The 24,622-nt window shown below is 34.5% G+C and overlaps 3 protein-coding genes across 7 annotated transcripts in view; all 3 read right to left on the bottom strand.

Annotated features, from left to right (window-relative positions):
- The window catches only part of LOC134667540 (prominin-like protein), a 494,736-nt gene that overhangs the window by 26,698 nt on the left and 443,416 nt on the right, over positions 1-24,622 (bottom strand). The gene's annotated exons all lie outside the window — the stretch shown is intronic.
- LOC134667556 (cytochrome P450 6B2-like) lies at positions 2,606-5,508 on the bottom strand. 2 transcript variants are annotated; one of them, XM_063524986.1, is made up of 3 exons: positions 5,417-5,471; positions 4,111-5,315; positions 2,607-3,627 (listed from the first exon to the last, which is right to left on the bottom strand). In XM_063524986.1, exons 2-3 carry the CDS (start codon positions 5,306-5,308, stop codon positions 3,464-3,466), a joined length of 1,362 nt encoding a protein of 453 aa, XP_063381056.1. In that variant the 5' UTR covers positions 5,309-5,315; positions 5,417-5,471; the 3' UTR covers positions 2,607-3,463. The 2 variants fall into 2 exon arrangements, with proteins under 2 accessions (XP_063381055.1, XP_063381056.1); XM_063524985.1 differs by having other exon boundaries at positions 2,606-3,627; positions 4,111-5,508.
- On the bottom strand, positions 7,538-10,568 carry LOC134667555 (cytochrome P450 6B2-like). Of its 3 annotated transcripts, none has more exons than XM_063524983.1 (3): positions 10,438-10,568; positions 9,132-10,336; positions 7,538-8,302 (listed from the first exon to the last, which is right to left on the bottom strand). In XM_063524983.1, the coding sequence occupies exons 2-3, from the start codon at positions 10,327-10,329 to the stop codon at positions 8,139-8,141; spliced, it is 1,362 nt and encodes a 453-aa protein (XP_063381053.1). In that variant the 5' UTR covers positions 10,330-10,336; positions 10,438-10,568; the 3' UTR covers positions 7,538-8,138. The 3 variants fall into 3 exon arrangements, with proteins under 3 accessions (XP_063381053.1, XP_063381054.1, XP_063381051.1); XM_063524984.1 differs by having other exon boundaries at positions 10,432-10,551; XM_063524981.1 differs by having other exon boundaries at positions 9,132-10,566.

The raw sequence follows: 24,622 nt of genomic DNA, 5'->3' as shown, positions 1-24,622 counted from the left end.
AATAATATTTTAGATTAAAAATGGGTTGCCTTTGCATTTTGACGGTTCTAGCCCGTTAAAGTATGAAGGAAAAATTAGCAACTTATGTAGGTAAGCGTCTTATCTCGCTGCAATAGGGTTCATAATTGGTGACGCTATTGCAAACAGCGGGAGGGGCGGGGTGTCAATGACCTTAACTGATAAGAGAGAAGCGGGTGTAGTGGGTAGTTGTCGGTTCACCATAATGTACGAGGTTTTTAGGACAACTTGATGATGAGTTATTTCGAAAAAAATGTACTGAGCGGTATTAAAAGAAAAAACACGTGTTTAATATTTTTTCGAGTTCTTTCGGGTGTTTCAATTTGGCCAGTGAATTAAATTTCACCCTGTATAGTTCTTATAGTTTCGGAAAAAAGTGGCTATGACATACACGGACAGGCAGACAGACATGACGAATCCATAAGGGTTCCGGTTTTTACCATTTGGCTACGGAACCCTAAAAACGAAGGCCCAGAATAGGCTGGAATGGAAAATGCTGCAGCGACAGAGGGCCAGGCCCTCTTAATATTAATATTGATATTGATAATCTAGTGACTAGCAGAAATGAATATCACGATTACTAAGCAAAAAGTTTCGAGCGTTTGCCTACCGAATATCGTTCGTAAACCGGCTGATACATTTTAATATAACAGAACCACAGTTAGTTTTTGATGATTTATCAAAAATCTAATCGAAAGGCTCGGTAATATTCTTATAGGGAACAGGTTGATGTTCAAAATAGGGATCCAAGATTTTATCGAGGATCTTATTCGTGGGATATCATGATGTCATTTAGTTTTACAAAGTAGATAGTAAAGAATATGCTAAACTACATATATAATCGAGTTTAAAATTAAAAAAATCTAAAACATTTCGCATGCCTCCCATGGTGATATTATAATGTATTATGACGTCTTTTGTGCAAAATAAAAAATTACCTTAATATTAAGAGGTTCATGAGTTATAGTGTGGTGACAGACAGACGCACGGACAGATGAACAGACAAACAGACGGACAGCGGCGTCTGGTCCTATTTTTACCCGTTGGATATGGCCCTAAAAATTAACTTATGCTTGTCGTTTGTTTCAAAAGATGACCTTTCGTTAACAGCAACATAACATATGTAGAAAAAACATGAAATATACTAAAAGCTGATTACTCCAAAATAAAAAAATATGTGTTAAGACTTGCTTCACAAAAATATCTACACTAAGCGGGTAGAACGCGTACAGCGTACCTCGTACGTCGGGCTACGCCTGACTCTTTTAGTATGAGGGCGCCGAAGGCGCCCAGCTTTGGAACGCCTACAGCGTACCTCGTACGTCGGGCCATGCCCGACTCTTTTAGTATGAGGGTGCCAAAGGCGAACGCCTACAACGAGCTTCGTACGTACAGCGTCCCTCGTACGTCTCTTGTACGGCTGTTTCCTACATTATGGGCTGATCTGGACTTCTATACCTATTCACGTTATAAAATATTGCAGATCATTAAAAAACACCATGTAAATAGTGGCCAAACAAATTTCTTTTTCAAAAACCATCTTGTATCGCCTTAATTGGGTAATACGCGGATAGAATCCAGAGCGCTTGTAGATTCGTAGTTGGAATTACCTTACCTACCCGATAAATTAATGTTTATCTGGTTCATGTAAGCAAAGCCGGGTGCAAAAGTTAACAATATGTATATACACTGATATAAACTTTCACGATTATTAAACATTATCAAACTGCACAACGGGACTTAACCGCGTATTTAAGTTCTATTATAATTGTTTGTGTCTGCGGTAGGCAACTTTGACTTAAATATCTTTAGAAATATTCCAATTTGTACGAGACAATACAATCGTAAACGAATTCCCTACGTATTTATTTTTTGTAATTCATAAATACCCAGTCAGTCATTTTATAATGACAATTATGAAAATAAGTGTTCCGTGAACAAAGCTTTTTGTACGGAACACTAAAAAAGTACGAATGCAGGCAGATAGCTCACATTATTGAGACTATTGATAACAATTTTGTCAAGTCAAAAATCAGTCCAATCTGTGCTTGCTTGTAAATGTTATACTAGTTTATTTAAAAAAAAATCAAACAAAACCAAAAATATTAAATTTACCAACAACGCCTAAAGATAATAAATGGCAAACAATCAATTAGATCACATATAATATGTATTCTCATTTCTTTTATTGATTTTATTTCTTTTCCTTTTGTAAGAATTTGATATGTTTTCTGAAAGAGCTACGTATTTGTATAAAGTTATGTACTCACTGAGTATAATTGCATGAATTCTATAGTAATTTAAATTTTATTTTTCTTAATTACTCGTAATGCATGTTAATTATAAGATGTAATAATGTTTTGAAAAGATGTATCCCGCCGAGTTTGTTGCCGGTCCCATATTGGGATACCCTCCTCCAATTGAGGGGGGATTTAAATCTTCTCGGGGCAGAGGTGTACGGTTGGAGCCGGTAAAGGTTTATTTGACGTTCATAAGCGCATTGTAATATGCCTACTTGAATAAACTATTTTTTATCTTTATCTTTATCATACTTGTACTGTACTACGCTAACCCACTTCATTCAGGTTTATGGTAACCTGTTATGCGGTTTAAGCGTGAAGAGATAACAGACAGACAGATGCTTAGAAAATATGCCTGACTACACTTTGGGTGTCAGTGTCGTTTTGAAAACGGCAAAATTGATAAACAGGACAGTCAACACAATAAACAATGTAGGTAAATAATATATACATTTTCATTCACTATCTAAGTAACAGATAGAGTTATACCAAGACAAGTCGGCAACGATGTTAATAGCACACACGATGTTTTTCACGTTTAAAATAACACTTGCACTGTGCGTGCTATTAAGATCATGGCAGACTTATCTTGGTCTAATTCTAATAGTTTAACAATTAATTTTATAACGACTAAGGCCGCGTCAATCGCGGATGGTCTAGAACGCAAAATGACTAGTGTAATATTTTGTCTATATCGCAATTAGTCTACATCGCAAACGGTCTAGAACGCAAAATGCCCTCTTTTTATATCACCACATTTTACATAGGTAGGTTAGGTTCGTTAGGTAGGTATCTTCAAATGGCCGAAGGCTAAACAGCACAGAATAGGAGCCCCGCGGATGTGGGGCTCCGTCGACATCGCTATAAAGTTAAGATAAAACGGAAAAAATAATGTGGGCATTTTGCGTTCTAGACGGTTTGCGATGTAGACTAATAGCGATTTAGACAAAATACTACACTAGTCATTTTGCGTTCTAGACCATCCGCGAATAACCCCTAAGGCCAACCGGGCTAAGTCCGTGCCGAGGCGTTCGACATGTCGATTTTCTATGACGGCTGATCGGTGATCACTGGTGGAATAAAAAACCATAGAAAATGGAAAGCTCCGGCCCGGTCTAGCGTGAGTCATCCTTTACAGGTGGGTACTACCGCGGGTAAACATTCACGTATAGGGTCTTGTTAGGAGCGATCACGACCCGATATGGGTTGTTGGAAAAGGAGCGAACGGTATTCTTGCCGGCTTCAAGGCGGAACTTTGAGAGCAATCTGATTATGCACACCCAGGACTGCACGCGTGCGAAGCGCATTCCTGAAACAGGGAAATAATGGTTGAATTAAACAGATAATAATATCTGTTGTGTTGTATGTAATAGACATATATTGATAAAAAAAGTTTTTCATATCCTGTTGAAAGATAAGGACCATTTTAAAATGATAAACATAGTTACATATATTCGGTGACACCTTACAACATCTTAGGTACCTAACAATTGTTTTTGTATGCATTGATTGTTTTCCCTTTCGCAACTTTGAATGTTTATAGGAAAAGAAAGGAAAGTTTCTCCATAACTCGATAAAGTAATTAAAAATAATCGACAAAATAATAACGTTCGTAAAATATTAAACATTCTTAAGAAATATCTCTATATTGAAATTAATATACTAATTTGAGAAAAACTACTGAGGATGCCACTTCCTACACCGTAACTGTCACATTTTTAAAGTATGTATTTTATCCGTGTTTTTTTTTGAAGTTAATTTAAGTACATACGTAATAAGTTTGTTTACTTACCAATGCAATGACGCGGTCCAAGGCCAAACGGCAAATACGCAAAGGGATGCCTGGCAGCTACGTTTTCTGGAGAAAACCTTTCGGGATCAAACTTCTCTGGTTCTGGATAGTACTTCTCATCGTGGTGAATACCCGAAACAGACGCGATCACAACTTGATCTTTAGCTATTGTAACCTCAACTTCTGGTAACTTGTAATCGTTTCCAGCTTTTCGCTGTAAAGAATCCACTATCGGGTACATCCTGAGAGTTTCACTAAAAACTTGATCTAAATATTGTAACTCATTTAAAGTGTCCAGTTCTATTTTGTCGCTATGTCTCTCAAGGTATTCATCTATCTCATTTCTTAATCTGTCCTGTATTTTAGTGTCCAATGCTAGGTGGTACAGCATGAAACCCATGGTCGAAGCTGAGGTCTCGTAACCGCCAGCGTAAAATACGAAGGCTTGTGCTTCTATTACATCGTTAGTTATTTCAATCGTCCTGGTTTCTTCATCACCGTGCTTTTTGACTATTTCAATTTGTTTTCTATTCTTCATCTCTAATATCAAATCCATAAAATCTTTCCTATTTGACGGCTTTCCGTTTCTTTGAGTAGTTACAGTTTCGACAAGCTCTTTAAAAAATTTCCCTAAGTAAGCCGGGAATGCGGACATATTTAACTTTTTCAGGACACCAGGGAACATCATATCAAACTCAACAGCATAATTTGGGGTAAATATTTCCTTGTCGATTCTTTTTAAAGTTTGAACATCTCCACGAAAGGTGTCTATATCCAGACCGAAGGCGCACCCAGTTATCGTTGACATTGTGTACTTTTGTACTAATCCGTGGATATCTTGCTCGGGTGTCGTCGCTATCATCTCACTTACGTAATCAACGAACTTATCAGCTCGATCGTTGAGCAAATACATCATATTCTTCAACTTTGAATTTGTAAATATGGGTGAAAATCGACTTCTTAGTCCTCGCCATGTCTCTCCGTCGGAGTGAAACAGGTTTTGTCCTAGCCCTTCTTTGCTGAACTCCAAGCCTCGATCCACAAAATTGTCAAAATCTTTTACCAATATATCCTTTAAAATGTCGAGGTCTCGCACCAAGAGCGTTGGAGTTGTCATCCTGAACATTCCCACCACTTTCTCTCCTGGGAAACTTTCGTATATGTTTTTAAAAACTACACCCATTGTATCGTATCGCATTGTAGATCTATACATGTTTCCAAAAAATGGTGTAGGTTTCAGTCCGGTAACATACCTGTCCTTCCAATAAGAGAAAGTTCTTGTGAAGTAATAATACAGTACACTTACAACGACTGCCAATATCACTACCGTGAGAAACACCATCTTAATACAAATTGTATTTAGTCTTGTTACTGCTAGTAATGGCTACTCTGGTCTGTCGAATCTTGTTATATTGCATTATTTTTATAGGTACGTTGTTATTAATAACCCGAATACTAGCAGAAATGAATATCACGATTACTAAGCAAAAATTACCGGCTGATAAATTTGAATAATTATATTAATACTACAGTTAGTTTAAATCATCAAAAATCTAATCGAAAGGCTCCGTAATATTCTTGTAGGGAACAGGTTGATGTTCAAGTAGGGATCCAGAATTTTATCGAGGATCTCATTCATGGGATATCATCATGATGTCATATAAACTATATAAAATCCGAGGAAAACATTTGTGCAACGCCAACGCCTCTTGTGCAAACTTTGGGCATAGTTCCATTTGTACGGAAATCGCCACGCGCTATAAATTAATTTTTAATACGAAAACATGTCTGAATGCCTACTATAAAGTGATATTATTCAGAATAAGGTATACATGGGTTACATTGTCCAATTTTTTATTTAGTGCTAATCGCCACACTGTGATTGTAACATCCAAAAGTGTCACAAAGATTACATAACATTTTAATCTTTTGTACTAAAATATTTTTTTTGTTATTAATATATAATAATATAATAATTAATAACAAAAAAAAAATATTATTTATAACATTATGTATAATTATTTCAAAAATGAATTCCTTGTTCCTAAATTATACGAAAATGATATATTACTTGCCCTGGTTGTTAAGAACTGGAAGAAATATAGCATAGATTGGACCTGGGGAGCCGACCCTTTCACCCCCCCCCCCTTTTGGGGGGTTTCCACGTTACGATCTCGTGTCTACCGGGGCAAATAAGCTTTGTTTGACCTCGGAACAATCGTGCCAAGCGGCATCGCCTGAGACTAAAGTGCATGCTGTTCCATACATTTGTGTTCCTTACTAAACCTACTAATATATATAAACTGAACCTTGCGTAAATTATAACACAACCGTTAGCTAATATATTGATTTGATAAGAAGATGATATAAAAATAATACATTTACAGAAGAAATATTGAATACAGTGTTGTCCTTTCATCAAGATAAAATGAGCGATCATCATCATCATCATCTCAGCCTATATACGTCCCACTGCTGGGCACAGGCCTCCTCTCGAGCGCGAGAGGGCTTGGGCTATAGTCCCCACGCTAGCCCAATGCGGATTGGGGACTTCACATACACCTTTGAATTTCTTCGCAGATGTATGCAGGTTTCCTCACGATGTTTTCCTTCACCGAAAAGCGACTGGTAAATATCAAATGACATTTCGTACATAAGTTCCGAAAAACTCATTGGTACGAGCCGGGGTTTGAACCCGCGACCTCCGGATTGCAAGTCGCACGCTCTTACCGCTAGGCCACCAGCGCTTAAATGAATGAGCGCTTAAATGAAATGAGCGATGACATTACTTAAATTAACATTACATAATAACTGACATTATCTAAGCTTAGTGCTTGAGCAACACTCATCAAAGTCAAATAAATAATATTTACGGCCCTAGTGCGGTAATTGGCACAATACGTGCATATGCCGAAAATTTAAAGGGTCATTATGTACTGTAAAACGTTGTACAATTAAATATAGGTGCGAACAGGTAATTCGCAACTCGTGTCGATTTAAAAACGCTGTCTTCGGTCGTGTTTCAATTTATTGCCACTCATTTCTTCATTTCATTATCATTTCTCACTTTCCGCACTTGTATCGTATTGTACTATTTCATCACTCATTCACTTCACGGGCCGACCAACTGGGACTGAGAGACATCACTTTCAGAAAGCCTAGATATTATCATATTTAGGTACTGATATAAAAATATTATTTGACGTATTAAGCTTTGCAATGTGTGTTTATTGACTATGCTCAACATACATTTTCGTTCCGAATGCTACTACATGTACAATAACTATTTAATTGCCTATCTTGACGTAACTAAATTTAATTTTTAAGATATTATAGATATGTATTTTATAAATTATTTAGTTATCTGTGTCTTTTTGAAAACGGTACAATTGATAAACAGGAAAGTGAATACAATAAACAATGTAGGTACATAATTCATACTTTTTTATTCTTTAACTAATGAAATACAATATTTACAATATTTACATAAGTACTTACTACTCAATAAAAATCAATAAAAAAACAAATAAATCAATCATAAATCAATTTATAAATCAATTTTCGATGAATCCTAAAGAAAAGGTAATGACAATATAGAGTTAGACAAAGACCAGTCTGCAACGAATTTGATGATGATATTTGACGTTAAAATAACACTTGCACCGCGTGTGATATCAAAATCTTTGCAGACTTATCTTAGTCTAACTCTAAGTTCCACTTGCACCATTCCACATTCCACTAACCCGGGGTTAACGGGTTTAACCTGGAGTTACCATGGTTTCACATTGGGTTAATGGTTTAACCGCTTTACTGGGTGGAATGGTGAAAGAGGCCCTAATGGTAAACTAGGTTTACATTTTAATACCACTTATGTTCTCGGTGAGATATGTTTAAGGAAACAGCATAATCTGTATTGTACTAGTTACGTATATTCTATCCATATTGTTCTTCAGTTGCATGCTTCTGTTCTATCTCCTTGTAATAAAATAAATAAAAATAAATAGTTTTACAATTGATTTCTACAGGTCCTACCGCGGGTAAACGTTCACGTATAGGGTCTTGTTAGGAGCGATCACGAGCCGATATGGGTCGTTGGAAAAGGAGCGAACGGTATTCTTGCCGGCTTCAAGGCGGAACTTTGAGAGCAATCTGATTATGCACACCCAAGACTGCACGCGTGCAAAGCGCATTCCTGAAATAGAGAGAAATGGTTGAATAAAACAGATAAATACTAATTAATTAAAAAAAGTTAAAAATCCCTACTAAAAGTATTTAATAATCACATAGGACCATTTCGAAATGACAAACAAGAAGTTATATCCGGTGACACCTCACAATCAAAACTTACCTAACTAGGTATTGTTTTTGTATGCATTAATTTTTTTCCCTTTCGCAACTTTGATTTTTTATAGGAAAGAAAAGGAAAGTTTTTCTATAACTCGAATAAGTAATTTTAAAATAATAACGTTCGTAAAATACTAAATACTCTTTAGAACTTTACTTAGCGACGCTGGAACGAATTGTCACTAACAACACGTTTCAGCGTCGCTAAGTAAACTAGACCTACACAAGCGTGACCGATATCAAGGAAAAAGTTATACACTTGTTACCGACTTCGGTGACGCTTGATATCAAGTTACAAACCTTACAAACGTTTATTTAGAGCTCCGCAAAAGGTGTGCACCGGGTTCGAATTAACCCTCGACAAAATTATTACAAGAGTTATAGTCCGACAAGAAATTGTAGAAAATTATTGAGGGCGCCATTTCCTACGTAACTGTCACATGTTTAACGTAAAATGCTTAAACATGGCAATAATTTAGTATGATTCTTTTTTAGTTCAATTTTATTTAATTTCTACTATTTTAAGTATGTCGCACTATATGTACACGCAAAAACAAATTCATAGCTACGAATTCACAATGAAATTGAAAACATTTTGTTTCAAAAATGAGTAATTTATCCGTGTTTTTTTTAAAGTTAAGTACCTACATATATACATAATAAGTTTGTTTACTTACCAATGCAATGTCGCGGTCCAAGGCCAAAGGGCAAATATGCAAAGGTATGCCTGGCAGCTACGTTTTCTGGAGAAAACCTATCGGGATCAAACTTTTCTGGTTCTGGATAGTACTTCTCATCGTGGTGAATGCCCGAAACAGATACGATCACAACTTGATCTTTAGCTATTGTAGCCTCAATACCTGGTAATTTGTAATCGTTTTCAGCCTTCCTTTGTAAAGTATCCACTATCGGGTACATCCTGAGAGTTTCATTATAGACTTGATCTAAATATTGTAACTCATTTAAAGTGTCCAGTTCTATTCTGTTGCTATGTCTCTCAAGGTATTCATCTATCTCATTTCTTAATCTGTCCTGTATTTTAGTGTCCAATGCTAGCTGGTAAAACATGAAACCCATGGTCGAAGCTGAGGTCTCGTAACCGGCAGCGTAAAATACAAAGGCTTGTGCTTCTATTACACCATTAGTTATATCAATCGTACTGGTTTCTTCATCACCGTGCTTTTTGACTACTTCAATTTGTTTTTTATTCTTTATTTCTAATATCAAATCCATAAAGTCTTTCCTATTTGACGGCTTTCCGTTTCTTTGAGTAGTTACAGTTTCGACAAGCTCTTTAAAAAAATTCCCTATGTACGCTGGGAATGCGGACATATTTAACTTTTTAAGGACACCAGGGAACATCATGTCAAACTCAACAGCATAATTAGGGGTAAACATTTCCTTATCGACTCTTTTTAAAGTTTGAATATCTCCACGAAAGGTGTCTATATCCAGACCGAAGGCGCACCCAGTTATCGTTGACATTGTGTACTTTTGCAGTAATCCATGGATATCTTGCTCGGGTGTCGTCGCTATAATCTCACTTACGTAATCAACGAACTTATCAGCTCGATCGTTGAGCAAATACATCATATTCTTCATCTTTGAATTTGTAAATATGGGTGAAAATCGACTTCTTAGTCCTCGCCATGTCTCTCCGTCGGAGTGAAACAGGTTTTGTCCTAGCCCTTCTTTGCTGAACTCCAAGCCTCGATCCACAAAATTGTCGAAATCTTTTACCAATATATGCTTTAAAATGTCGAGGTCTCGCACCATGAGCGTTGGAGTTGTCATCCTAAACACTCCCACCACTTTCTCTCTTGGGAAACTTTCGTATATGTTTTTAAAAACTACACCCATTGTATCGTATCGCATGGCGGATCTATACATGTTTCCAAAAAATGGTATAGGTTTCGGTCCGGTAACATTTCGGTCCTTCCAATAAGAGAAAGTTCTTGTGAAGTAATAATACAGTACACTTACAACGACTGCCAATGTCACTACCGTAAGAAACACCATCTTAAAACGAATTTTATTTTAAGAATAAGAATAAGAATAATAAGAAAGTTTTTTCTTGTTACTGCTAGTAATGGCTACTCTGGTCTGTTGAATCATGCTATGTTGCATTCTTTTATATAGTTACGTTGTTATTTAAAAACGCGTAGTCTATGATTAGTATAAATGAATATCACGATTACTAAGCAATAATTTTCGAGCGTTTGCTTATCGTTCGTAAACCGACTGATACATTTGAATATATTAGAACCACAGTTAGTTTAAATCATCAAAAATCTAATCGAAAACCTCGGTAATATTCTTGTACGGGACAGCTCAATGTTCAAGTAGGGATCCAAGACTTTATCGAGGATCTCATTCATGGGATATCATGACGTCATATAGTTTTATGATGTGTAAGGTAAAGAATATGATAAACTACATATTTAATTTGTTTAAAATGAAAAAAATTTAATACATTTTCCCATTGCGATATTATGATAATATATTATGACGCCCGTGGTGCAAACTCAAAAGTGTCGACATGATCTACTGAAAGATTCAACTATCACGAATCATGAGTTACAACCTGGTGACAGACAGACGGACGGAAAGACGGGCAGATGGAAAGCCGATTCTTAGTACAGGGTTACCCTTTGGGTACGGAATATAACTTTCAGTATTACTTGATTTTTAGCAGTTAACTATATTGTAAGACCAGTTGATATAACACGATTTTGTAAATAATGTAGTTCGATATTCCTCAGTAAACTAAACTTAAGCCAGTTTTAATACACACAACGTTGTCTTATATCTAAAATACCAAAATAATTGTGGCTTGTTTAATCTTTAAGACGTGCTTAACAAAAATATCTAAGCCAAATCATCTCATCTCAATCAAGCCAAGCGGTTAATATTTTGCTTTTTATATTACCCGTGGCTCCGTAGCCTCATAATGAATAAACAAACCGGTGTGAAGTTATCGGCCAAAGTTATCGGCGAACAAAAACCCGACCAAATTAAGAAGTCGAGATTTTTAATGTTTCTTTTCGTCGTTAAAAAGAGCCTAAGTACATTAGTTTAAGGAAAAGTTGAATGTCATCAATCCTATTAAGAACATTTCATCATAAATTTTACTATGTAGCTGAAAAACATGCATCGTGACTGGTCGTAGAATTTTGTGCTTATCAAACAAAGAAAATCCTACTTTCTAGCCTACAAAACGCTTCAAGTCTATTATTTGTAAAAGCTATTGACAAGAGCTTTCATTTTGCTGTTAAAAAAACTTACTTTCTTTGATAATCAAAGATTTAACGATTGATAATAGTCAGCGCCCTAAAGATTCTAGACATATATTGATCAATTTGACCAACTTCCGAGTAGAAGACCACTGTCTAACTGACATCATCAGAAACTGTACATCAGAATCATTCATAAAACGCCTTCAGAACCCACTTAGCGAGATAACTGTAGCTGCATTAGCTAAAATAAAGTTAGCGGCGGAACGATTTTGTAAACTCATTTCAACAAAAGAAAATTTCATAACTTACACAAACTGAAAATTTACATCGAGAGCTTATAATTTAAGCTTTCATAATCCACCAATCTTGGTATTCTAAGTATTTTTTTTTAATAATTCATTGCAGAGTCAATGGCTGAAATATTCCAAATACACATAACTAATTTTGACCCACTTCTAGACGAAAGACCACTTTCATTTTGACATCATCCGGAACTGTACACCAAGATCTTTCATAAAACGCCTTCAGAACCCGCTTAGCGAGCTTACTGTAGTTGCATCAGCTGAAAGAAAGTTATCGGCGGAACAGTATTATATCCTTTATTATTTTTTATTATTTATATTATAATTTTGACCCACTTCTAGACGAAAGACCACTTCCATTTTGACAACATCCGGAACTGTACACCAAGATCTTTTATAAAACGCCTTCAGAACCCACTTCGCGAGCTTACTGTAGTTGCATCAGCTGAAAGAAAGTTATCGGCGGAACAGTATTATATACATTATTAATTCAGAAAAAAAAAACTCTGAATCTCACAAGATTTGTGAATGTAAATCAAGAGCTTTTTCATAAAGCTTTCAGAATCGATTGTTTTAGGTGTTCTAAGATTTATTTTTTAAATAATTTATGACCAAGTCCGTGGCCAAACTATTCAAAATGCAAATCACTAATTTTGACTCACTTCTAGATGAAAGACCACTTTCATTTTGACATCATCCGAAACTGTACACCAAGATCTTACATAAAACGCCTTCAGAACCCAGTTAGCGAGCTAACTGTAGCTGCATTAGCTGAAATGAAGTTAGCGGCGGAACGATTTTGTAAACTCATTTTCAACAAAAGAAATATATATAATTTACATAAACTGATAATTTGCATCGAGAGCTTTTATTCTAAGCTTTCAGAATCCACCAATCTAGGTATTCTAAGTATTTTATTTAAATAATTCATTGCAGAGTCAATGGCTGAAATATTCCAAATACACATAATTAATTTTGACCCACTTCTAGTCGAAAGACCACTTTCATTTTGACAACATTCGAAACTGTACATCAAGATCTTTCATGAAACACCTTCAGAACCCACTTCGCGAGCTTACTGTAGTTGCATCAGCTGAAAGAAAGTTATCGGCGGAACAATATTATGTACATTATTAATTCAGAAAAAAAAACTCTGAATCTCACAAGAGTTGTGAATGTGAATCAAGAGCTTTTTCGCAAAGCTTTCAGAATCTAATGTTTTAGGTGTTCTAAGATTTATTTTTTAAATAATTTATGACCAAGTCCGTGGCCAAAATATTCCAAATGAACATCACTAATTTTGACCCACTTCTAGATGAAAGACCACTTTCATTTTGACATCATCCGAAACTGTACACCAAGATCTTTCATAAAACGCCTTCAGAACCCAGTTAGCGAGCTAACTGTAGCTGCATTAGCTGAAATGAAGTTAGCGGCGGAACGATTTTGTAAACTCATTTTCAACAAAAGAAAATTACATAATTTACATAAACTGATAATTTACATCGAGAGCTTTTATTATAAGCTTTCAGAATCCACCAATCTAGGTATTCTTAGTATTTTTTTTAAATAATTCATTACAGAGTCAATGGCTGAAATATTCCAAATACACATAACTAATTTTGATCCACTTCTAGACGAAAGACCACTTTCATTTTGACATCATCCGGAACCGTACACCAAGATCTTTCATAAAACGCCTTCAGAACCCGCTTAGCGAGCTTACTGTAGTTGCATCAGCTGAAAGAAAGTTATCGGCGGAACAGTATTATATCCTTTATTATTTTTTATTATTTATATTATAATTTCGACCCACTTCTAGACGAAAGACCACTTCCATTTTGACAACATCCGGAACTGTACACCAAGATCTTTTATAAAACGCCTTCAGAACCCACTTCGCGAGCTTACTGTAGTTGCATCAGCTGAAAGAAAGTTATCGGCGGAACAGTATTATATACATTATTAATTCAGAAAAAAAAAACTCTGAATCTCACAAGATTTGTGAATGTAAATCAAGAGCTTTTTCATAAAGCTTTCAGAATCGATTGTTTTAGGTGTTCTAAGATTTATTTTTTAAATAATTTATGACCAAGTCCGTGGCCAAAATATTCCAAATGAACATCACTAATTTTGACCCACTTCTAGATGAAAGACCACTTTCATTTTGACATCATCCGAAACTGTACACCAAGATCTTTCATAAAACGCCTTCAGAACCCAGTTAGCGAGCTAACTGTAGCTGCATTAGCTGAAATGAAGTTAGCGGCGGAACGATTTTACTCATTTTCAACAAAAGAAAATTACATAATTTACATAAACTGATAATTTACATCGAGAGCTTTTATTATAAGCTTTCAGAATCCACCAATCTAGGTATTCTAAGTATTTTATTTAAATAATTAATTGCAGAGTCAATGGCTGAAATATTCCAAATACACATAACTAATTTTGACCCACTTCTAGTCGAAAGACCACTTTCATTTTGACAACATTCGAAACTGTACATCAAGATCTTTCATGAAACACCTTCAGAACCCACTTCGCGAGCTTACTGTAGCTGCATCAGCTGAAATAAAGTTATCGGCGGAACAATATTATGTCCTTTGTTAATTCAGAAAAAAAACTGAATCTTTCATGATTTGTGAATGTAAATCAAGAGCTTTTTCTAAAGCTTTCAGAATCTATTAATCGTGGTGTACTTAGATTTTTTCTTAAATGATTAATGACCAAGATCGTGGTCAAACTATTCAAAATGCAAATCACTAATTTTGACCCACTTCTAGATGAAAGACCACTTTCATTTTGACATCATCCGAAACTGTACACCAAGATCTTTCATAAAACGCCTTCAGAACCCAGTTAGCGAGCTAACTGTAGCTGCATTAGCTGAAATGAAGTTAGCGGCGGAACGATTTTGTAAACTCATTTTCAACAAAAGAAAATTACATAATTTACATAAACTGATAATTTACATCGAGAGCTTTTATTATAAGCTTTCAGAATCCTCCAATCTAGGTATTCTAAGTATTTTATTTAAATAATTCATTGCAGGGTCAATGGCTGAAATATTCCAAATACACATAATTAATTTTGACCCACTTCTAGTCGAAAGACCACTTTCATTTTGACAACACTCGAAACTGTACATCAAGATCGTTCATGAAACACCTTCAGATCCCACTTCGCGAGCTTACTGTAGTTGCATCAGCTGAAAGAAAGTTATCGGCGGAACAATATTATATCCTTTATTAATTCAGAAAAAAAATAACTTTGGCTTTGAATCTTTCATGATTTGTGAATGTAAATCAAGAGCTTTTTCTAAAGCTTTCAGAATCTATTAACCTAGGTGTTCTAAGATTTTTTTTTTAATAATTTATAACCAAGTCCGTGACCAAAATATTATAAATGCACAGCACTAATTTTGACCCACTTTTAGATGAAAGACCACTTTCATTTTGACATCATCCGAAACTTTACACCAAGATCTTTCATAAAACGCCTTCAGAACCCAGTTAGTAAGCTAACTGTAGCTGCATCAGCTGAAATAACGTTATCAGCGGAACAATATTATATCCTTTGTTAATTCAGAAAAAAAACTGAATCTTTCATGATTTGTGAATGTAAATCAAGAGCTTTTTCTAAAGCTTTCAGAATCTATTAATCGAGGTGTACTTAGATTTTTTTTAAAAGATTAATGACCAAGATCGTGGTCAAACTATTCAAAATGCAAATCACTAATTTTGACCCACTTCTAGATGAAAGACCACTTTCATTTTGACATCATCCGAAACTGTACACCAAGATCTTTCATAAAACGCCTTCAGAACCCAGTTAGCGAGCTAACTGTAGCTGCATTAGCTGAAATGAAGTTAGCGGCGGAACGATTTTGTAAACTCATTTTCAACAAAAGAAAATTACATAATTTACATAAACTGATAATTTACATCGAGAGCTTTTATTATAAGCTTTCAGAATCCACCAATCTAGGTATTCTAATTATTTTATTTAAATAATTCATTGCAGAGTCAATGGCTGAAATATTCCAAATACACATAATTAATTTTGACCCACTTCTAGTCGAAAGACCACTTTCATTTTGACAACATTCGAAACTGTACATCAAGATCTTTCATGAAACACCTTCAGAACCCACTTCGCGAGCTTACTGTAGTTGCATCAGCTGAAAGAATGTTATCGGCGGAACAATATTATGTACATTATTAATTCAGAAAAAAAAACTCTGACTCTCACAAGAGTTGTGAATGTAAATCAAGAGCTTTTTCGCAAAGCTTTCAGAATCTATTGTTTTAGGTGTTCTAAGATTTATTTTTTAAATAATGTATGACCAAGTCCGTGGCCAAAATATTCCAAATGAACATCACTAATTTTGACCCACATCTAGATGAAAGACCACTTTCATTTTGGCATCATCCGAAACTGTACACCAAGATCTTTCATAAAACGCCTTCAGAACCCAGTTAGCGAGCTAACTGTGGCTGCATTAGCTAAAATGAAATTAGCGGCGGAACGATTTTGTAAACTCATTTTCAACAAAAGAAAATTACATAACTTACATAAACCGATAATTTACATCGAGAGCTTTAATTTCAAGCTTTCAGAATCCATCAATCTAGGTATTCTAAGTATTTTATTTAAATAATTCATTGCAGAGTCAATGGCTGATATATTCCAAATACACATAACTAATTTTGACCCACTTCTAGTCGAAAGACCACTTTCATTTTGACAACATTCGAAACTGTACACCAAGATCTTTCATAAAACGCCTTCAGAACCCAGTTAGCGAGCTAACTGTAGCTGCATTAGCTGAAATGAAGTTAGCGGCGGAACGATTTTGTAAACTCATTTTCAACAAAAGAAAATTAAATAATTTACATAAACTGATAATTTAGATCGAGAGCTTTTACTATAAGCTTTCAGAATTCACCAATCTAGGTACTCTAAGTATTTTATTTAAATAATTCATTGCAGAGTCAATGGCCAAAATATTCCAAATGCACATCACTAATTTTGACCCACTTCTAGACGAAAGACCACTTTCATTTTGACATCATACGAAATGGTACACCAAAATCTTTCATAAAACACCTTCAGAACCCACTTCGCGAGCTTACTGTAGTTGCATCAGCTGAAAGAATGTAATCGGCGGAACAATATTATGTACATTATTAATTCAGAAAAAAAAATAACTTTGGCTTTGAATCTTTCATGATTTGTGAATGTAAATCAAGAGCTTTTTCTAAAGCTTTCAGAATCTATTAACCTAGGTGTTCTAAGATTTTTTTTTAAATAATGTATAACCAAGTCCGTGACCAAAATATTATAAATGCACATCACTAATTTTGACCCACTTCTAGATGAAAGACCACTTTCATTTTGACATCATCCGAAACGTTACACCAAGATCTTTCATAAAACGATTTCAGAACCCAGTTAGTAAGCTAACTGTAGCTGCATCAGCTGAAATAAAGTTATCGGCGGAACAATATTATATCCTTTGTTAATTCAGAAAAAAAACTGAATCTTTCATGATTTGTGAATGTAAATCAAGAGCTTTTTCTAAAGCTTTCAGAATCTATTAACCTAGGTGTTCTAAGATTTTTTTTTTAATAATTTATAACCAAGTCCGTGACCAAAATATTATAAATGCACTTCACTAATTTTGACCCACTTCTAGATGAAAGACCACTTTCATTTTGACATCATCCGAAACTTTACACCAAGATCTTTCATAAAATGATTTCAGAACCCAGTTAGTAAGCTAACTGTAGCTGCATCAGCTGAAATAAAGTTATCGGCGGAACAATATTATATCCTTTGTTAATTCAGAAAAAAAACTGAATCTTTCATGATTTGTGAATGTAAATCAAGAGCTTTTTCTAAAGCTTTCAGAATCTATTAATCGAGGTGTACTTAGATTTTTTCTTAAATGATTAATGACCAAGATCGTGGTCAAACTATTCAAAATGCAAATCACTAATTTTGACCCACTTCTAGATGAAAGACCACTTTCATTTTGACATCATCCGAAACTGTACACCAAGATCTTTCATAAAACGCCTTCAGAACCCGCTTAGCGAGCTTACTGTAGTTGCATCAGCTGAAAGAAAGTTATCGGCGGAACAGTATTATATCCTTTATTATTTTTTATTATTTATATTATAATTTGACCCACTTCTAGACGAAAGACCACTTCCATTTTGACAACATCCGGAACTGTACACCAAGATCTTTTATAAAACGCCTTCAGAACCCACTTCGCGAGCTTACTGTAGTTGCATCAGCTGAAAGAAAGTTATCGGCGGAACAGTATTATATACATTATTAATTCAGAAAAAAAAAACTCTGAATCTCACAAGATTTGTGAATGTAAATCAAGAGCTTTTTCATAAAGCTTTCAGAATCGATTGTTTTAGGTGTTCTAAGATTTATTTTTTAAATAATTTATGACCAAGTCCGTGGCCAAAATATTCCAAATGAACATCACTAATTTTGACCCACTTCTAGATGAAAGACCACTTTCATTTTGACATCATCCGAAACTGTACACCAAGATCTTTCATAAAACGCCTTCAGAACCCAGTTAGCGAGCTAACTGTAGCTGCATTAGCTGAAATGAAGTTAGCGGCGGAACGATTTTGTAAACTCATTTTCAACAAAAGAAAATTACATAATTTACATAAACTGATAATTTACATCGAGAGCTTTTATTATAAGCTTTCAGAATCCACCAATCTAGGTATTTTAAGTATTTTATTTAAATAATTAATTGCAGAGTCAATGGCTGAAATATTCCAAATACACATAACTAATTTTGACCCACTTCTAGTCGAAAGACCACTTTCATTTTGACAACATTCGAAACTGTACATCAAGATCTTTCATGAAACACCTTCAGAACCCACTTCGCGAGCTTACTGTAGTTGCATCAGCTGAAAGAAAGTTATCGGCGGAACAATATTATGTACATTATTAATTCAGAAAAAAAAACTCTGAATCTCACAAGAGTTGTGAATGTAAATCAAGAGCTTTTTCGCAAAGCTTTCAGAATCTAATGTTTTAGGTGTTCTAAGATTTATTTTTTAAATAATTTATGACCAAGTCCGTGGCCAAAATATTCCAAATGAACATCACTAATTTTGACCCACTTCTAGATGAAAGACCACTTTCATTTTGACATCATCCGAAACTGTACACCAAGATCTTTCATAAAACGCCTTCAGAACCCACTTCGCGAGCTAACTGTAGTTGCATCAGCTGAAAGAAAGTTATCGGCGGAACAATATTATGTACATTATTAATTCAGAAAAAAAAATAACTTTGGCTTTGAATCTTTCATGATTTGTGAATGTAAATCAAGAGCTTTTTCTAAAGCTTTCAGAATCTATTAACCTAGGTGTTCTAAGATTTTTTTTTAAATAATGTATAACCAAGTCCGTGACCAAAATATTATAAATGCACATCACTAATTTTGACCCACTTCTAGATGAAAGACCACTTTCATTTTGACATCATCCGAAACGTTACACCAAGATCTTTCATAAAACGATTTCAGAACCCAGTTAGTAAGCTAACTGTAGCTGCATCAGCTGAAATAAAGTTATCGGCGGAACAATATTATATCCTTTGTTAATTCAGAAAAAAAACTGAATCTTTCATGATTTGTGAATGTAAATCAAGAGCTTTTTCTAAAGCTTTCAGAATCTATTAACCTAGGTGTTCTAAGATTTTTTTTTTAATAATTTATAACCAAGTCCGTGACCAAAATATTATAAATGCACTTCACTAATTTTGACCCACTTCTAGATGAAAGACCACTTTCATTTTGACATCATCCGAAACTTTACACCAAGATCTTTCATAAAATGATTTCAGAACCCAGTTAGTAAGCTAACTGTAGCTGCATCAGCTGAAATAAAGTTATCGGCGGAACAATATTATATCCTTTGTTAATTCAGAAAAAAAACTGAATCTTTCATGATTTGTGAATGTAAATCAAGAGCTTTTTCTAAAGCTTTCAGAATCTATTAATCGAGGTGTACTTAGATTTTTTCTTAAATGATTAATGACCAAGATCGTGGTCAAACTATTCAAAATGCAAATCACTAATTTTGACCCACTTCTAGATGAAAGACCACTTTCATTTTGACATCATCCGAAACTGTACACCAAGATCTTTCATAAAACGCCTTCAGAACCCGCTTAGCGAGCTTACTGTAGTTGCATCAGCTGAAAGAAAGTTATCGGCGGAACAGTATTATATCCTTTATTATTTTTTATTATTTATATTATAATTTCGACCCACTTCTAGACGAAAGACCACTTCCATTTTGACAACATCCGGAACTGTACACCAAGATCTTTTATAAAACGCCTTCAGAACCCACTTCGCGAGCTTACTGTAGTTGCATCAGCTGAAAGAAAGTTATCGGCGGAACAGTATTATATACATTATTAATTCAGAAAAAAAAAACTCTGAATCTCACAAGATTTGTGAATGTAAATCAAGAGCTTTTTCATAAAGCTTTCAGAATCGATTGTTTTAGGTGTTCTAAGATTTATTTTTTAAATAATTTATGACCAAGTCCGTGGCCAAAATATTCCAAATGAACATCACTAATTTTGACCCACTTCTAGATGAAAGACCACTTTCATTTTGACATCATCCGAAACTGTACACCAAGATCTTTCATAAAACGCCTTCAGAACCCAGTTAGCGAGCTAACTGTAGCTGCATTAGCTGAAATGAAGTTAGCGGCGGAACGATTTTGTAAACTCATTTTCAACAAAAGAAAATTACATAATTTACATAAACTGATAATTTACATCGAGAGCTTTTATTATAAGCTTTCAGAATCCACCAATCTAGGTATTTTAAGTATTTTATTTAAATAATTAATTGCAGAGTCAATGGCTGAAATATTCCAAATACACATAACTAATTTTGACCCACTTCTAGTCGAAAGACCACTTTCATTTTGACAACATTCGAAACTGTACATCAAGATCTTTCATGAAACACCTTCAGAACCCACTTCGCGAGCTTACTGTAGTTGCATCAGCTGAAAGAAAGTTATCGGCGGAACAATATTATGTACATTATTAATTCAGAAAAAAAAACTCTGAATCTCACAAGAGTTGTGAATGTAAATCAAGAGCTTTTTCGCAAAGCTTTCAGAATCTAATGTTTTAGGTGTTCTAAGATTTATTTTTTAAATAATTTATGACCAAGTCCGTGGCCAAAATATTCCAAATGAACATCACTAATTTTGACCCACTTCTAGATGAAAGACCACTTTCATTTTGACATCATCCGAAACTGTACACCAAGATCTTTCATAAAACGCCTTCAGAACCCACTTCGCGAGCTAACTGTAGTTGCATCAGCTGAAAGAAAGTTATCGGCGGAACAATATTATGTACATTATTAATTCAGAAAAAAAACTAACTTTGGCTTTGAATCTTTCATGATTTGTGAATATAAATAAAGAGCTTTTTCTAAAGCTTTCAGAATCTATTAACCTAGGTGTTCTAAGATTATTTTTTTTAATAATTTATAACCAAGTCCGTGACCAAAATATTATAAATGCACATCACTAATTTTGACCCATTTCTAGATGAAAGACCACTTTCATTTTGACATCATCCGAAACTTTACACCAAGATCTTTCAAAAAAAGCCTTCAGAACCCAGTTAGTAAGCTAACTGTAGCTGCATGAGCTGAAATAAAGTTATCGGCGGAACAATATTATGTCCTTTGTTAATTCAGAAAAAAAACTGAATCTTTCATGATTTGTGAATGTAAATCAAGAGCTTTTTCTAAAGCTTTCAGAATCTATTAATCGTGGTGTACTTAGATTTTTTCTTAAATGATTAATGACCAAGATCGTGGTCAAACTATTCAAAATGCAAATCACTAATTTTGACCCACTTCTAGATGAAAGACCACTTTCATTTTGACATCATCCGAAACTGTACACCAAGATCTTTCATAAAACGCCTTCAGAACCCAGTTAGCGAGCTAACTGTAGCTGCATTAGCTTAAATGAAGTTAGCGGCGGAACGATTTTGTAAACTCATTTTCAACAAAACAAAATTACATAATTTACATAAACTGATAATTTACATCGAGAGCTTTTACTATAAGCTTTCAGAATCCACCAATCTAGGTATTCTAAGTATTTTATTTAAATAATTCATTGCAGAGTCAATGGCTGAAATATTCCAAATACACATAATTAATTTTGACCCACTTCTAGTCGAAAGACCACTTTCATTTTGACAACATTCGAAACTGTACATCAAGATCTTTCATGAAACACCTTCAGAACCCACTTCGCGAGCTTACTGTAGTTGCATCAGCTGAAAGAAAGTTATCGGCGGAACAATATTATATCCTTTATTAATTCAGAAAAAAAAATAACTTTGGCTTTGAATCTTTCATGATTTGTGAATATAAATCAAGAGCTTTTTCTAAAGCTTTCAGAATCTATTAACCTAGGTGTTCTAAGATTTTTTTTTTATAATTTATAACCAAGTCCGTGACCAAAATATTATAAATGCACATCACTAATTTTGACCCACTTCTAGATGAAAGACCACTTTCATTTTGACATCATCCGAAACTTTACACCAAGATCTTTCAAAAAACGCCTTCAGAACCCAGTTAGTAAGCTAACTGTAGCTGCATCAGCTGAAATAAAGTTATCGGCGGAACAATATTATGTCCTTTGTTAATTCAGAAAAAAAACTGAATCTTTCATGATTTGTGAATGTAAATCAAGAGCTTTTTCTAAAGCTTTCAGAATCTATTAATCGTGGTGTACTTAGATTTTTTCTTAAATGATTAATGACCAAGATCGTGGTCAAACTATTCAAAATGCAAATCACTAATTTTGACCCACTTCTAGATGAAAGACCACTTTCATTTTGACATCATCCGAAACTGTACACCAAGATCTTTCATAAAACGCCTTCAGAACCCAGTTAGCGAGCTAACTGTATCTGCATTAGCTGAAATGAAGTTAGCGGCGGAACGATTTTGTAAACTCATTTTCAACAAAAAAAGTTACATAACTTACATAAACTGATAATTTACATAGAGAGCTTTTATTTTAAGCTTTCAGAATCCACCAATCTAGGTATTCTAAGTATTTTATTTAAATTATTCATTGCAGAGTTAATGGCTGAAATATTCCAAATACACATAATTAATTTTGACCCACTTCTAGGCGAAAGACCGCTTTAATTTTGACAACATTCGGAACTGTACACCAAGATCTTTCATAAAACGCCTTCAGAACCCGCTTAGCGAGCTTACTGTAGTTGCATCAGCTGAAAGAAAGTTATCGGCGGAACAGTATTATATCCTTTATTATTTTTTATTATTTATATTATAATTTCGACCCACTTCTAGACGAAAGACCACTTCCATTTTGACAACATCCGGAACTGTACACCAAGATCTTTTATAAAACGCCTTCAGAACCCACTTCGCGAGCTTACTGTAGTTGCATCAGCTGAAAGAAAGTTATCGGCGGAACAGTATTATATACATTATTAATTCAGAAAAAAAAAACTCTGAATCTCACAAGATTTGTGAATGTAAATCAAGAGCTTTTTCATAAAGCTTTCAGAATCGATTGTTTTAGGTGTTCTAAGATTTATTTTTTAAATAATTTATGACCAAGTCCGTGGCCAAAATATTCCAAATGAACATCACTAATTTTGACCCACTTCTAGATGAAAGACCACTTTCATTTTGACATCATCCGAAACTGTACACCAAGATCTTTCATAAAACGCCTTCAGAACCCAGTTAGCGAGCTAACTGTAGCTGCATTAGCTGAAATGAAGTTAGCGGCGGAACGATTTTGTAAACTCATTTTCAACAAAAGAAAATTACATAATTTACATAAACTAATAATTTACATCGAGAGCTTTTATTACAAGCTTTCAGAATCCACCAATCTAGGTATTTTAAGTATTTTATTTAAATAATTAATTGCAGAGTCAATGGCTGAAATATTCCAAATACACATAACTAATTTTGACCCACTTCTAGTCGAAAGACCACTTTCATTTTGACAACATTCGAAACTGTACATCAAGATCTTTCATGAAACACCTTCAGAACCCACTTCGCGAGCTTACTGTAGTTGCATCAGCTGAAAGAAAGTTATCGGCGGAACAATATTATGTACATTATTAATTCAGAAAAAAAAACTCTGAATCTCACAAGAGTTGTGAATGTAAATCAAGAGCTTTTTCGCAAAGCTTTCAGAATCTAATGTTTTAGGTGTTCTAAGATTTATTTTTTAAATAATTTATGACCAAGTCCGTGGCCAAAATATTCCAAATGAACATCACTAATTTTGACCCACTTCTAGATGAAAGACCACTTTCATTTTGACATCATCCGAAACTGTACACCAAGATCTTTCATAAAACGCCTTCAGAACCCACTTCGCGAGCTAACTGTAGTTGCATCAGCTGAAAGAAAGTTATCGGCGGAACAATATTATGTACATTATTAATTCAGAAAAAAAACTAACTTTGGCTTTGAATCTTTCATGATTTGTGAATATAAATAAAGAGCTTTTTCTA

The sequence above is a fragment of the Cydia fagiglandana genome, chromosome 9, assembly GCF_963556715.1.
Source record: "Cydia fagiglandana chromosome 9, ilCydFagi1.1, whole genome shotgun sequence".
Taxonomy (NCBI): domain Eukaryota; kingdom Metazoa; phylum Arthropoda; class Insecta; order Lepidoptera; family Tortricidae; genus Cydia; species Cydia fagiglandana.
Note: the sequence above shows the minus strand (reverse complement) of the source record. Positions and strands in the feature narration are given on the sequence as shown.

Bases quoted from the DNA above. Each gene is read 5' to 3' on its own strand.
- LOC134667555 (XM_063524981.1), bottom strand. From the start codon at position 10,473: ATGGTGTTTCTTACGGTAGTGACATTGGCAGTCGTTGTAAGTGTACTG. The intron at 8,303-9,131 runs GTAAGTAAACAA...TCTCTATTTCAG, and splicing joins TGGACCGCGACATTGCATTG to GAATGCGCTTTGCACGCGTG.
- LOC134667556 (XM_063524985.1), bottom strand. From the start codon at position 5,452: ATGGTGTTTCTCACGGTAGTGATATTGGCAGTCGTTGTAAGTGTACTG. The intron at 3,628-4,110 runs GTAAGTAAACAA...TCCCTGTTTCAG, and splicing joins TGGACCGCGTCATTGCATTG to GAATGCGCTTCGCACGCGTG.